A 13,921-nucleotide genomic window follows, 5' to 3' on the forward strand; every position below is an offset into this window, starting at 1 on the left:
AACTAGGTTTGAGCCCCCTGCCCTGTCTGTCACAATTCATTAGCACAACTTTCAAAGCTGAGGAGCTAATTGGAAATTAGCTCTGTTGGGTTTCCAGGGCTCTATAAATGAAAGCTACTACAGCAGCAGGAATAGAGACAGGGTAGTGATAAGACCATTCATAGTCAAAACTGTAATCTGTGCTATATAAAATTCCCCAAACTCTTAAATTATTATCATGTTTGATGATGAGTTTATTCTTTTATTTTTAATCCCCAGTCCCATAAGGCAGCATTTTCTCTTAATATGTTTTCCCTGAAGGTGCATATGCATGGCTTTAAGTCACCCCCTCCTTCTGTTCAAGCTTTGTACATCACTGCAGCAGATCTCTGATAACACAGCTGTGTTTCCACTTACAAGTGTCAGTGTAAGCCTCTTTGGATTTCTGAAGGCACTGTAGTGAGAATTGAGATTTAAAAAAAAAAGCTATACAAAACTGGCAAATGCCATGCCACACGCAGCACAGAATGTCAATAAATACACACAGTGGGACATTCTGCAGCTGAGATTATAATACTTTGATTGCAAATGACAGGAATCCAAAACTACAACTGTGACACATCACTAACAACCAAGACTTTAGCAGATTTCAATTTGAAGCCGGTGTGCTTGTCTCTTTTTCTGCCCCCCATGAGATGGCTTGAACTGAGTTCGCTTCCAGGTTCAAACTTTGTAAAAAGTATATAGATTGTATACTTCAAAGTCAGGGTGTATTGTGGATCATACCGTTTGTCTTACTTATGAACTGGCACAACCTTACAGCACAGTGGATGTGTCACACAAAATGGCAGAAATTAATAAAACTTTTCTTTGAAGACAAATGCACTTGCCAAAAATCTTTTTGAAATGAACAGATTTCAGCATGCTTTTCATCATCAGAAGCTTTTTTTAAACAGGAGTTGCTTTAAAGTGTTTTCTAAAAATTCTAAAAACATGACTTCATATTTGCATGCATCTTCTGACATTCTCCCACTGAAAACAATGACAAAGAATAATACAGCTTAAGGAATCCCAGCTAAGTTCCTTCCTATTTCCTGTAAATGGGAATGTGCACATAACTCTGTCCATTGAGGGCCACAAAGCACCTTCACAACTGGTAAATAATGTCAAATTGCCCCAGCTGAGCTTATAATGAGTTGGATTAAGGAGTTAAGAGCTCAGGCAGAATAAAAAAAACCTGAAGACACTTTGGCCCTACAGGATCACAGCTGTGCACTCCTGACTTAAAGGCTAGGGCACCTCTATCAGCTGCTTCTGAAGGAGGTTCCTGCAGTGTGGTGCTCCAGGGCTCCGTACCTGTACAGTCTCCAGCGATCCCGTAGATTCAGCCGCCACACGTCCCACAACCTCTCCTCTTCCTCCTCACTCATGGCCGAGCTCTTCAACAGCTCTCGACGCACTCGCTGCTTCATTTTCTTCTTCTGCGCACGCTGTGTCTACAAACACACACACAGACTCAGAGGCATAGTGGCCCGAAATCTGATAAAAGGCACGTCGATTTAGTCATGGATTTAAATAACTGTGAAAATCAAGATCTTGAAGGAATCAACATTTCTTCCTTTTCAACATTATTAATACACTTACAAAAAACAGTGCAGGCATATGAAGGCTGAGCCATTTCTCGGCATAAGCGACATAAGCGGCTGCTTAGGGCCCCCAGCCAAAACAAATAATGAATACATTTAATATATTTTCAATTTCTTTCTATAATTGATCACAGTGATCAGTTTTCAGATTGGATTTTATGTTTGATCATGGAATCCAATATAAGTTATGCTGTAGAAAACTGCCATGAATCTGGTTTTGGTATGCGTTGGGTGTAGCAGAAGAAAAATAATTTAAAAAAAAAATTGGATTGCAAGGCAACCAAATTATAATGGTGGAAAAAAGACCAAGAACGCACCACTAAACTGAAGAATGTTACAATAAACTGAAGAACGACAAGCACAAGATCAATTTATTTTTATATAATTTGATTATGCTTTGTTTTTATTGCTGTACAGTAGGTACAGTATGATGGCATTGAATGTGTAGCTAAACCAGATAGCTGGCTGGCCGTATGTTTTTTTTTGTTTCTCGTTACTTTAACTGGACAGTCCAATTTCACCTTACCTGACACCAAATATTTTATTAAAACATGTTGGCTGTGTATTTGCATCTATATCAAGTTATACCTTGAATAGGATCTGCAAGAGTTTTTTTTTTTTGCCTCAATAAAAATCTATGCTATAACACTGCATGTTCTACAGCATCAGTGATCAAGTTATCTAATTACCTAGTAAGTTAAAATCAGCAAATGGGATTTGGCAATTGTAGCTTGCTCTAGGTCAAACTGTGGGGTGCGCCTTCCAAGGGGGGTGCAGGAGTGTGTCAAGGAAGGCTCGAGCTAGCTTCAGTTAAAAAGTGTAGATGACTACATATATATATATATATATATATATATATTAAACATATTGTATTCTAAAATAACTATAATCTAAAAAATATAATAATAAAGCTTTTTCTTAACGTTCTGCTGTTCCAAAGCAACAGTGACATTTTGTGTCCTTGGATATCCTGAAAAGCTCTTCTAAATAAATAATATTGGTATTTTACATTGCTTTGTTCCTTATTAATGTCAAATAAACAAACAAATAAATCACAATGCTGTCAAACATTTAACAACTGTGAAAAGTGAATCAACCCTGATTTTCACCATGCACTACAGTAAACCCTGCAAAATACTTTGTTTTATGAGTGTACAGGGGTGGTATCGTGTGTTGCCTTCTACACCGTGCTTACAAACCTGTTCAGACAACCCTCAAATCGTGAGAAATGCAAGACTGAAGGACAGCAATAAAATGCTGGTGGTAAATCAGTACCTGCCAGCCATCCTGACTCTGTGTGGGTCCTCTCTCATCTGTTTTGTCCAAGCTCATTGCCAGCAGCAGTTCTGCCATCTCTTTGACTGCAGTGTCATCCTTCTTCTTCCGCAGGGCGTGGCCACGGAGCTCCCCCTCTTCTATTATCCTGTCTGCCTGAATCAGTTCAGCCTCCTCTTCCACCTCTACTAGCTCCTCCTCTTCCTGCTCAGGCTCATCCTCTTCCTCCTCTGAGAGAGCAGTGGACAGGGAGGATGTGATGCTAACCTTGTTCCAAAAATCAACCCATACTCTTACACTAAGTATTGCCCTAATTGCCTTACACTGTCAATCTCCATTGTTTTGGGATATCACTATCCTTGAAGGCAAACTAATACTCTGTATACTGTCAAGCTCTACAAATGTGTCCGGTTTAGGAGGATACAAGCAGAGACCATTTTCTGTATATGGACTAGCTTGGTGACTGTTCTGCAAAGAGATGGAATTTCATGCTTGTCACTGAAATTAGTCTTGAAGGGAGCCAAACTGTACCATCCTCCTCATTCGAGGGAGAAGGGGACGTAGGGTCCAGGAACCAACCTGGGATGCAGCTCTTGTGTCATGTATTGTAACCAAGGCTCTATTATCTGAATAGTGGGACCTACTCCATGGAAAGGCCAAGGAGGCAAACAGTATCCCCTGCTGCAAAATTTAGGGGACAATGTGAGGTTTTTGGTCAACTATGGCATCAACACCAGTGTGTAATGACAACCACAGAGGGATGGAAGGTGCTAACAGAATGACAAACCTGTAATTACAGAATCTGGAGTAGATCAGTGCTGCCAAGAGCATCTCCAAACAGTTTAATGCATTTTAATTTGCTTTCCTCTGCTTTCACACAACCCCTGTAGCTTACTGGGCACCTGTAGAGTCTACAGTGTCAACAGTGAGAGCTGCATGAGTCCTGCCCCCAATGCTAAAGCTCTTCTGATTGCACTATGGACTTGTAGTGTGGGAATAGTGGATGGTTAGGAGAGTGTGTTTTGGAAGATGCATGTTAGTTGGGAGAGAAGGGATCCTTACCTCCATTCTCCACTGCCTCTCCCCCTCCTTTTTGCTGAAAGGCAGAGGAACCCAGACCCAGCCACTCAAGGATCAGCGACTGCTTCTGTCCATACCGCTGGAACCCGTCCCAGAGCTAAACACACAAACACACACAGGTCCTCAGCATTCAGCTAAGCAGACAGACAGCGCCCTCTCACTGAAAGAGCTGTGCAGAGGCACATGAACCTGTGTCAGATACAACAGTTCTCTATATATCAAACTTCCCATTGGGATCTCCAGCTTCAACTGCTTATACCTTTATTTCATTTTTTTAAAGACATGATTGAGCATTTAGATATTTTTGTTTACATTTACCAAAGCCAGGACAATGATAAAAACTGAACAGTTGATATGCAGTAATATCGCATGTATCATATTGCAATCTAATTATTAATAATAATTATAACTAACTGCCATGTCATAAACAGAAGCCAGATTTCGGGGAAGTTGTTCACCAGAAGCAAAACAGAAGAAAACTAGATTCTGTCACATGTTTGGTTCATTATTAATTGTGTGTAAATAATGAGAAACATAGACTTGTCAATGGAACACTGACCTCTGTCGTATAATTCAGCCTTTAAACGTGTCACTTAGACCACAAAAAATTTGCACAACTGAAACTTGTTAACATGAAAACAGCTGTACACAGACGCACTGGTGCATACAGAGAGACGCACATCAACATGTCTGCCACTGATACGTCTGCCTCAGAGCATACACAAACACACGCACGCACACGCTGCCATACATACACGCGCACACACACACATGCACGCACGCACGCACGCACACACACACACTGAGGGGCCACTCACATGTTGCCGACTCAGGCTGTCCCAATGCTGCTCCGAGATGAACCGCTCCAGGAACTGTTCGTGCAGGATCCCCCTCAGGGTGCACTCCAGCTGCCCGGCCTCCTTTCGGATGCGCATTTCCGCCAGAGCTAGCTCCTTGGTGATCTAGTAGAGGTTCAAAGGTCAGGCATTCACTGTGTATCCACACCAAAGGATCTCATAAGGATGTTTTGACAAGCTGTTACACTAATATGGATGGCAACACTAGAGACCATTACTGTAAGTCATGTTGAGTAACAGCAAAGTCACTGTAGGTGACTCTTATTTTGTATCCCAGGGAAAAGATACAGCAAGGTGCTGTCCGAAAACTACACTGTAAATGTACTAAATTTGAAATTTTTGGTGCAATATGAAAACTATAATTACATTTATTATGAACTTCTAAAAGCAAGTGAAACTAGAACACTTAGTGCCAACATTTTATCTTACAATGACTGCAGTAAAATCAGTAAGAAGAACTACAGTCTACTACATTATTTGCAGATACTTATAGTATCTGTGTATACTATAGACAGATCTATACTAAAAATCGATGCTGATCAATAAAGTTGAAAATAGTGCTGCAACAATTCGTTGAAGTATTCGAATAATCAAATAATAAAATACGTCAACTGTAAACAATTAGTTGAGTATTCGCTAGATTTTCAAAATGGCGGAAGGTAAACAAGCAGGGAGTTACTCTGCACGAAACAAACAAAAAAACAAATAGTCTGGCATTACTTCAAAAACTATCAATTTCATTGAACCATTTATTTGCTGAACCAACTAATCAAGCATTGTTGTGATCTTGTGAACAGGTGGGGATGTAAAGTGACCTAAATAAGCCCTGCAGGACTAGGGATCCTAATGACTGCATTAGATTCATGTTTATCAGTGAACTAGCCTGAGGCCTAGTCCAGCTCTCACCTCGAAGTAGGCCCGGCGGAGGTGGGGGGGCAGGCTGCGGCGAAAGTTCGGGCCCCCCCTCAGCTCCCTCAGGGTGAACCGCTTCAGGATTTCGCTGTTGCTGCGACCACCCACCCTCACTATCCCGGAGTCCAGGAAGGTGTGGATCCCTGTGGAAAAAAGACTGAATGAAATATAAGCCTCCCAGATGGTGTGTGTAGTTAAGGGGGGACAGGAATGACAGGGTTAAATTTATTCACGTTTGGTTATTATTACAGAGTGTGGGGACAATACACTTCTCAGTTATGCTAAATTGATCAAGCATTGAACGCAGAGCTGCACAAAAATAATCATAATAAAAAAATAGCCCCAGATCTATTAATCTGTCATTCCGATCATGCATTAAAGCCCTTGAAAATAATATGATATTGTTGATCCAAAACGCAAGTATGTTTTGGGTCCTCTGTGTGTCATTCAAGCAGCAGATCTACTGCATATTACTTGGCATGCGTGCATTTTGTGAGAGAGGAAGAGAGAGAGAGCGCACCAGTTACAGGGCTTGTCATTGTTAGCATCTGGTGGTAGCTAATTCACTAAGGCAAGACTTGAGTTGAAGGATGGCTATGGATATAAGAAGCTTTTTCAAAAAGAAAAAGGATCATGAAGGCAAGGAGGTGCAGGCGAGGCTAGAGGAGGTGGGGGACGAGGACGAGTTATCTCCTGTAGCTGGAGCAGCAGATGAGTCAGGATTTGAGAGTGCCACTGCCTCATCTAACATTACAAGTTCAGGTTGGTGAAGAAGAGGGCTCTTTAGCTAGCTAGCTAGTCCAGCTCAGTGGTTTCTGTCACAAGGCACACCATTTATGAAAACAAGTATTTCCAAGGCACACCTTTACATAAGATTATAGCTATGTAAATCATCATAAATAAGACTAATTCCAAGGTACACCTGGCCAGCTCCCAAGGCACACCGGTGTGTGACGGCACACAGTTTGAGAGCCACTGGTCTAGCTAGCCTGCATTCATTGTGATATTGTGGAACATGGGCCAAACATAGAAAGAAAGTGGGATGATCTTACTTTGCCTTTGTAGAATCCAATTGATAAGTCTTCAAGCCATAATTTGTTTCCCCTGAAGCACCTGACTGGAACCTTTTGGTAGAGCACAGTGTCTCACATCTTATATTAATTTTACTGTAGTACGTTTTGGGTCCTCTCAAATGGAGGTACTGCTCTAAGATTGCTTGCTGCTAGAAAACTTGCGTGGTCTGTTTACCTCAGTACTGCCGGCGGTAGTGAGCTAACGACATTGAATGCGGCAAGGTAGCCAGCTAGCTAGCCAATTTGTTTCTAAGCATCAAGATGAAACCAGCAAAGAGACATAAGGTAAACATTTAAATAGTATATTCCAAGAACAATATCAGAAGTACAGCTAAAGAGTTGATGTCTGATTGACAATGTATAAGTCTAGCTAGCTAGATTTTTTTCAGATCAGTTTTTCTTTCCTTTTTTGTCCAAAATCTTAGTGCATCTTTTTTATTAATACTCATTAAAAAGTGCACCAGATTAATACATTTAGCTGTTCAAAATCATTTTTTTTCTTATGGAGGAGAATGCACCCGGACCCCCCTACTTTGGGTTTGGACTCTGGGCTAAGCCCCAAATGTATTGTAATCCTAGCAACGCCTCTGATTCAGATGGTGCATTTCATCAAGACCCACATCCCAACATCAGGTGTTGACGAACAGTACCTCCTACCTTCTAGGAACTGGTCAAGTGCATGGTTAGTGTAGCAGACCACCAAGACAGGGGGGGTCTCCAAGTCGCGCTGCCACACTCGGGTGTTGGTCAGCAGAGCCTGGGCGATCTTCAGACCCACGTAGGTCTTTCCTGTGAGGACACAAGACACACAGCCGAAGATCAAATTCCAGTCCTAGAGGGAGGCATAATCTTATGTCTCAGGAGAGGTGTCAAACTGGAGAAGAAGGCAGGCCACTACTGGAGTATCTCACGGCAGTAGTGGGGTACGTTGGTCCTAGTGGATATGCTTTGTTTTCTAGTTTTCTTCAGGCCTCTGTGTCCCAATGAAGAAGGCACTTAACAAATAGCCAAAATCAATTACCAGTTGATAATGCCACATATACAATTACATTGGCCTCCCTTTCCCTGTTGACCTAATCAGTCTGGAATAGCAGACCCTTCGCATGCCAACCTGTGCCCGGGGGTCCCTGTATAATGGCCAGCTCCTTGGTGAGGGCCAGTTGGAGTGCCCTCATCTGAGACTCATCCAGGCCCAGCTGCTCCATGCTGGGCCAGGCATGGGTGTCCAGCGCAACAAATGGCATCAGGACGCCGCTTTCTTCCTTCCCAGGAGCCATGATGGCCGTCAAGTCATAGGTCTCTCCCATGGTCAGGTAGGCCGGTGGTGCCAATTCAGTCTGACACTCCACAATGTACCTGAGGAGGAGAAGGTCACACAGTGTTGCATTTCTGTATTTTGTTTGCAGTTGTCTTTGTTAATTTGTATTCATCCTAATTCATAAAGGCTCCCAAACTATTACCAGGGGCAGATAAAGACCAATATGTTTCACTGACACTTTATGTGTAACTATTTTTGACAACAATTCTACTATAAACTATAGTGATAGTAATACAATTAATTACTAGGATTTAATTCAGGTGTAGACTTTATCAAGGGTATGAATAAGCTTGAGGTCATGTTATAATCCAACCTTGGTCCTGAAGATTCCCAATCCTCTTCTAGCCAAGAAACAGGTCAATTAAGTAACATGGGAAGTACGTGAAATATCCTGTAACTCTCCAGGACCTAAGTGGATTCTGACTGGATTTTGAATCATCCTTAAATAAGAAAATTATTAAGTCTTGGAAGGTATAGGTGACTTGATTTCTTATCGACATAAGTAATTAAGATTTGGAATGGAACTAAGAGGACCCTGCAGCCCTCCAGGATTGGGTTAGCCCAAGCCTGCAGTGAGACAGACCTCTGGAAAGGCAGGTCTTCCTCCTGCATCTCCTGCAGCCCCTCCAGGACATGGCGATAGGCCTCGAAGTAAGCGGTGGTCTCCACCATGAGGAAGGAGTGAGAGGCCTGGACCTCCGCCAGTGCAGGCCGGCTCTCCCTGCAAAAGCTGAGCTGCACCACACCCTTGGACAGCTCTGCGGGGTCGCGATCAGACACAGTGGCAAACAGGAAGGACTCAAAGTTGTCCCGGGACATGCAGACCAAAGACCCATATAGCAGCCTCTTGGAGTTCTGCCAACGGACAAACTGGGGGGAGAACATGGACAATAACAAAGAAGCAATAAGAACATCAGAAAACAAGGAAGGTTACAAACAAGAGGAGGTAATATTTGGTCTATCTTGTTAATCTGTTTCCTGATAGTTTGGAATCTGCTCAATTTGGTTTTTATATGTGGCAGGGAACCTGGGTTCTGGAGGGCCGCAGCACTGTAGGTTTTGTAAGCCTCTTTACATTCCCATTTGCTAACAATCTGTATACCATGCTTAATTGGTTCAGTTAAGCATAAATGATTCGGTTAATTTATACGAGATTAAGATTAAACAAAAACCAAAGAACACTGTGTCTCTCCAGGACCAGGCTTTCCCACCACCATTTTCAAGCATCAGAGCATGGCTGGGAAGTTTTTCGTTGTGAATTGTCTCCCATTTTCTGTCCTGAGAGCTAAAAATATATTCAATTTCTCCCTTGTCATTCCAAACACGACTAAGCTTGTTTTGTTGGATTTGGGTTTTATTAAGTGACTTCCACGTGTGGTCGACGGCTGTTAAACCATCAGCACTTCTGTCACACATAATCAGATTATCAGATTTTGCCAACTAATCCTGTTTAAGTGATCTAATTGTCACAAGTCACTTTCTCATTATCGCTGATTGATCCTGAAAAAAATAGAGATTTTAAATGGAGGAAATGGTTCAAGATTATTATTATTTACTCTATTCATTAATCATTAATTTGAATCAAATGACACTTCTAAAACAGTTTTCCTTGACTTCAGCTGCTCTCACAGACAGATTTACTCATATAATCCACAGACTCAATAATCAACCTGTTCTTATTCTATTGCATGGCAGATCTTAAGAGCTTTTTGCTGCAGAGTAGAATTTAGTCCCCATTTTCAGCACATAACTAGGACAGTTTCAAAGCTAATAGTCTCTACCAGAACCCTGTGTATAGATCAAAGGGGATAACTGTGTCTGCCAAATTCATCAATAATTCAGATACAGTGGATTACATAAGTATTCACCCCCTAAGGACTTTCGGACATTTTCTAGTGTCACAATCTGGAACTAAAATGGATTTAATTGGGATTTTCTGTCACTGATCCTTACAAAGTATTACATAATGTTGAAGTTGGAAATAAAATCTGTTATTTTTTTTGTCTTCATTGCATAAGTATTCACCCCTTTGCCACACTTAAATAAACTGTGATGCAGTCATTGCCTTCAGAAGTCACATAATTAGTTGAATAGAGTCCACCAGTGTGCAATTAAAGTGTCAGATGAACGCAGATTAAATTAACCTGTTTCTGGAATGCCCCAGAGAATGTTAGAGAGCATATCCAAATGACCACACTATGAAGACCAAGCAGCTTTCAAAACAAGTCAGAGAGAATGTACTGAAAAAGCACCAGTCAGGGTTAGGAAATAAAAAAATATTCCCAAACTTTGAACATCCCCCTGGGGCACAGTTAAATCCATTATTTAAAAAATTGAAAGAATATGGCACAACCACGACTCTGCCTAGAACAAGCCGTCCACTGAATCTCAGCAACTGTTTTTTTTTTTGCCATAAGGCATGTGGAAGACACAGCAAAGAGGTGGCAAAAGGTTCTCTGGTCGGATGAAACCACAATTTAATACAAAACACTATGTGTGGCACAAAGCCAACACTGCTCATCTCCCTGAGAACATGGTAAAGCATGGTGGTGGCAGCATCATGTTCTGGGGATGTTTTTCATTGGCAGGGACTTGTCAGGATTGAGGGCAAGATGGAGGGTGCCAAATATAGGACAATTCTAGATGAAAACTTGCTTCAGCTTGCAAGAGACCTTGGATTGAAGCTCAGGTTTACCTTTCAGCAAGACAATGACCCTAAACACACAGCCAAGTCTACACTGGAGTGGTTTAAACAGGAAGCTGAGTGTCCTAGAATGGCACAGTCAAAGCCCAGACCTCAATCCAATTATTAATCTGTGGTAAAACTTGAAAGCTGCTGTTTACCAACAGTGCCCATCCAACTTGAGACAGCTTGAGCAATTTGCCAAGAAGAATGGGCAGACATTACAGGAAACAGATGTGCAAAGCTGGTAGAGACTTACCCAAAAACACTCACAACTGTAATTACATTACATTATTTGTCATTTAGCAGATGATCTTATCCAGGGCGACTTACACTTGTACCCATTTATACAGCTGGGCGTTTTTACTGGAGCAATCTAAGCAAGGGTACAACAGCACTGCCCCACCTGGGATTTATGAGTACAGAGCCCTAACCACTACTCCACAGTGCTGCCTACATGACTATATACATAATTACTGCCAAAGGTGGTTCTACGAAGGCGGTTGACTCAGGTGGGTAAATACTTATGCAACTAACACATTTCAATTTTTTATTTTTAAAAAATGTTGTGAATGTGGTGTTAATCAAAGGGACAGAATCCCAATTAAATCCCTTTTCATTCCAGAGTGTAACATACAAAAATGAAAAAGTCCTTGGGAGGTGATAACTTCATCCACTGTATTTTAATAAATAAACCAACTTTTCTTTGCTATTTACAATTGTTGGAAGAAGCAGAGCAAATTTTGAAAATATTTGAAAATCCTATGAATTAACTGTTGCAAGAATCTTATTGCCATCAGCACTAAAGCACATGAAACACAAGCTGCTTCTACATAGATCCGCCAACCGCCATATCCACTAGGAAAATCTCCATTCCATCTGCTTTACACACCTTTAGAGGTCGTGGGTCAAAGCAAACTTTGAAGGCAGTGCCAGACGGGGCACAGAGTGGCACCAGCAACCGGGTGTCGAAGTAGACCCTGATGTCATCAAAGCGCTTCTTCCGCAGGGGGCCCTGAGCCAGGGTCTGCTCTTGGTAACTCTGTAGGAGCTGCTGAATGCCCTCTCGCAGCGGCCGAACAAAGTCTTCACGCAGGAGCCGGAAGTGGGTGTCCAGGTAGAGCTGGATGCTGGGGTAACTGCAAGAGGTGACATTGGGTCGGAGGAAAGGCTTCTGCTCTTGGTGGATCTCCTCGGGGCTGGGGTAGATGGTCATGGTGCGGAAGTCCCCTTCTCCCGGTGGGGCGTCTTCATCTGGGGTCAGGAATGTGTAGTTGTCAGATCTCAGGGTGCCGTCCCTGGCTTTCTCTTGCAGGTGGGTGGCCAGTTCTTGGATCTTCTCCAGGTTTTTCTCTGTGCGCTCATGAACGTCCACCCCAGACGCTCGTAGGCTGTTGATCGCCGCCTTGAGGAGGGCAACCAGCATGGCAGCCACCTGCACAGAACTGGCCGGGAAGATGCTGACCACATCCGAGAGGAGGCTGACGATGTTGTCCAGGTGTTCAGGGTACTGCGCCCGCCGGGCAGGGATGTGATCTGACATCATGCCAGCTACGTAGTGTGGGAGGATCGTTCGAATGAAGCCTGAGTCCTTCACCGCCCCTGCCAGGTGCTGCACGATCCGGCGGTCACTCCTAGAGCCGATGGCTTTGCTCAGGACCCGGCACAGGAGCTGCACCATGTTGTGGCCCATCTCCGGCTCCTCCAGCAGAGCTCTCAGCCCCGCGCTGGACGACAGAGTGATGGCCATCTCGGATGCCTCCTTGTCACACAGCTCCTCTAACGCCTTGAACCCCAATCTCCGGATCTCGGGTTGATCCTCCTCACCTGCGTTCCTCCCGCCTTGCCCTCTGCCGCTGCCTCTTCCTCTCCCTCTTCCTTGCCCTCTGCCCCCGTTCCACTCCCCTCTCTCATTCCTTGCATCGCCCTCCCTGTCCACTCTTCCTCTCCCTCTCCCACCATCGCCTGCCCTGTCTCCTCTTCCTCTCTCCCCATTCCAATTCAGATTATCTCTGCCCCTCCCTCTATCCCTCCAATCATTCTGCTGGTTCCCCCTGTTTGCCCCTCTTCTCCCCCCCCCGCCTCTTCCTCCCCCTTGGTTGGGTCCCTGGTTTTCTTCCCTCTGAGGAGCTCCAGCACCTGGACAGAATGACAGCACAAAGATGTAGAAGAATGAAGGCAGGCAAGGTTTTTATTTTTTTCGGATTTATAAACTTTCTCTGATGGAAACGAGTGTTTATAACTGTATTCCTTGTTGTGTTAGAACAATAGAAAACAATTCATATTTAACAATGAAATATGACATGTAAAAGTGCAACTCCTAAGTGGCTAATCAAGTAAATCCCATAAACAGTGTAATCATGCACAATAGAGTAGTAAAAGATAAGGTAAGGAAAAATTTGTACAAATCATTGGATACTGTGTTAAAGCAAAGTTTATATACTGGTCATGAGAGACATAATCCATTGTAGGTCTAATTGAAAAATGCTCCACATACTTGGCACTTTGGTATGGGGATGTGAATCAGCTAAAACAACCTTAAACAATTTTCTGGTTAAAAATGAAATTACAGTAATTACACTAACAATAACACTGTTAACTCCAGCTTTCAGTACATGATTACCTCTCCAGTTCCCAGCATTGCCTCTGCCTCTGCCCCTGCCACGTTGTCCTCCTCTCCTAACTGGGTTGTCACCGTCCATGTTTTAGACAGGGCTCCCCTTGTCAAACCCCAGTTAGGGACTATTTGGAGGCAGAGGGATTTAAAGAAGCTGTAGCGAGAAACAAATAAATACAAAAGTCATTAAGTATCCTTAATTTATCCACTCCAATGTCTTCGTAACATTTCTACAAGTGTCAACATTTGCTAAAGGTTAATGCTACTGATATCTCCTTCCACCCTGTGTCCTATAAGTTGTACTGTTTTGTAGAAACAAAGTAACACCCTTCCCCCAACAAACACAAACACTGAAAATATGATCTATATACATTCTAATCTAACCTAACACATGCTCACTCATCAAACCACACCAATCAGAGAGTCTCAATAATTCAATACTTTATTTGTTATTATTTATTTTTAGCAGAGACCTTTATCC

At 42.8% G+C, this 13,921-nt stretch overlaps 1 protein-coding gene across 1 annotated transcript in view; it reads right to left on the reverse strand.

The window, feature by feature from the left end:
* Nucleotides 1-13,921, reverse strand: part of znfx1 (zinc finger, NFX1-type containing 1) — a 32,142-nt gene that overhangs the window by 11,706 nt on the left and 6,515 nt on the right. Inside the window, exons 2-11 of the mRNA XM_066702634.1 lie at nucleotides 13,447-13,594; nucleotides 11,716-12,962; nucleotides 8,724-9,010; nucleotides 7,934-8,178; nucleotides 7,480-7,611; nucleotides 5,744-5,892; nucleotides 4,799-4,942; nucleotides 3,963-4,077; nucleotides 2,901-3,130; nucleotides 1,336-1,475 (exon numbers count right to left, since the gene is read on the reverse strand). Of these exons, the coding sequence (XP_066558731.1) occupies nucleotides 1,336-1,475; nucleotides 2,901-3,130; nucleotides 3,963-4,077; nucleotides 4,799-4,942; nucleotides 5,744-5,892; nucleotides 7,480-7,611; nucleotides 7,934-8,178; nucleotides 8,724-9,010; nucleotides 11,716-12,962; nucleotides 13,447-13,525 (2,768 nt within the window). The 5' untranslated portion in view covers nucleotides 13,526-13,594. The remainder of the gene's footprint in view (nucleotides 1-1,335; nucleotides 1,476-2,900; nucleotides 3,131-3,962; nucleotides 4,078-4,798; nucleotides 4,943-5,743; nucleotides 5,893-7,479; nucleotides 7,612-7,933; nucleotides 8,179-8,723; nucleotides 9,011-11,715; nucleotides 12,963-13,446; nucleotides 13,595-13,921) is intronic.

This window comes from Amia ocellicauda, chromosome 4 (assembly GCF_036373705.1).
Source record: "Amia ocellicauda isolate fAmiCal2 chromosome 4, fAmiCal2.hap1, whole genome shotgun sequence".
NCBI classification, from domain to species: domain Eukaryota; kingdom Metazoa; phylum Chordata; class Actinopteri; order Amiiformes; family Amiidae; genus Amia; species Amia ocellicauda.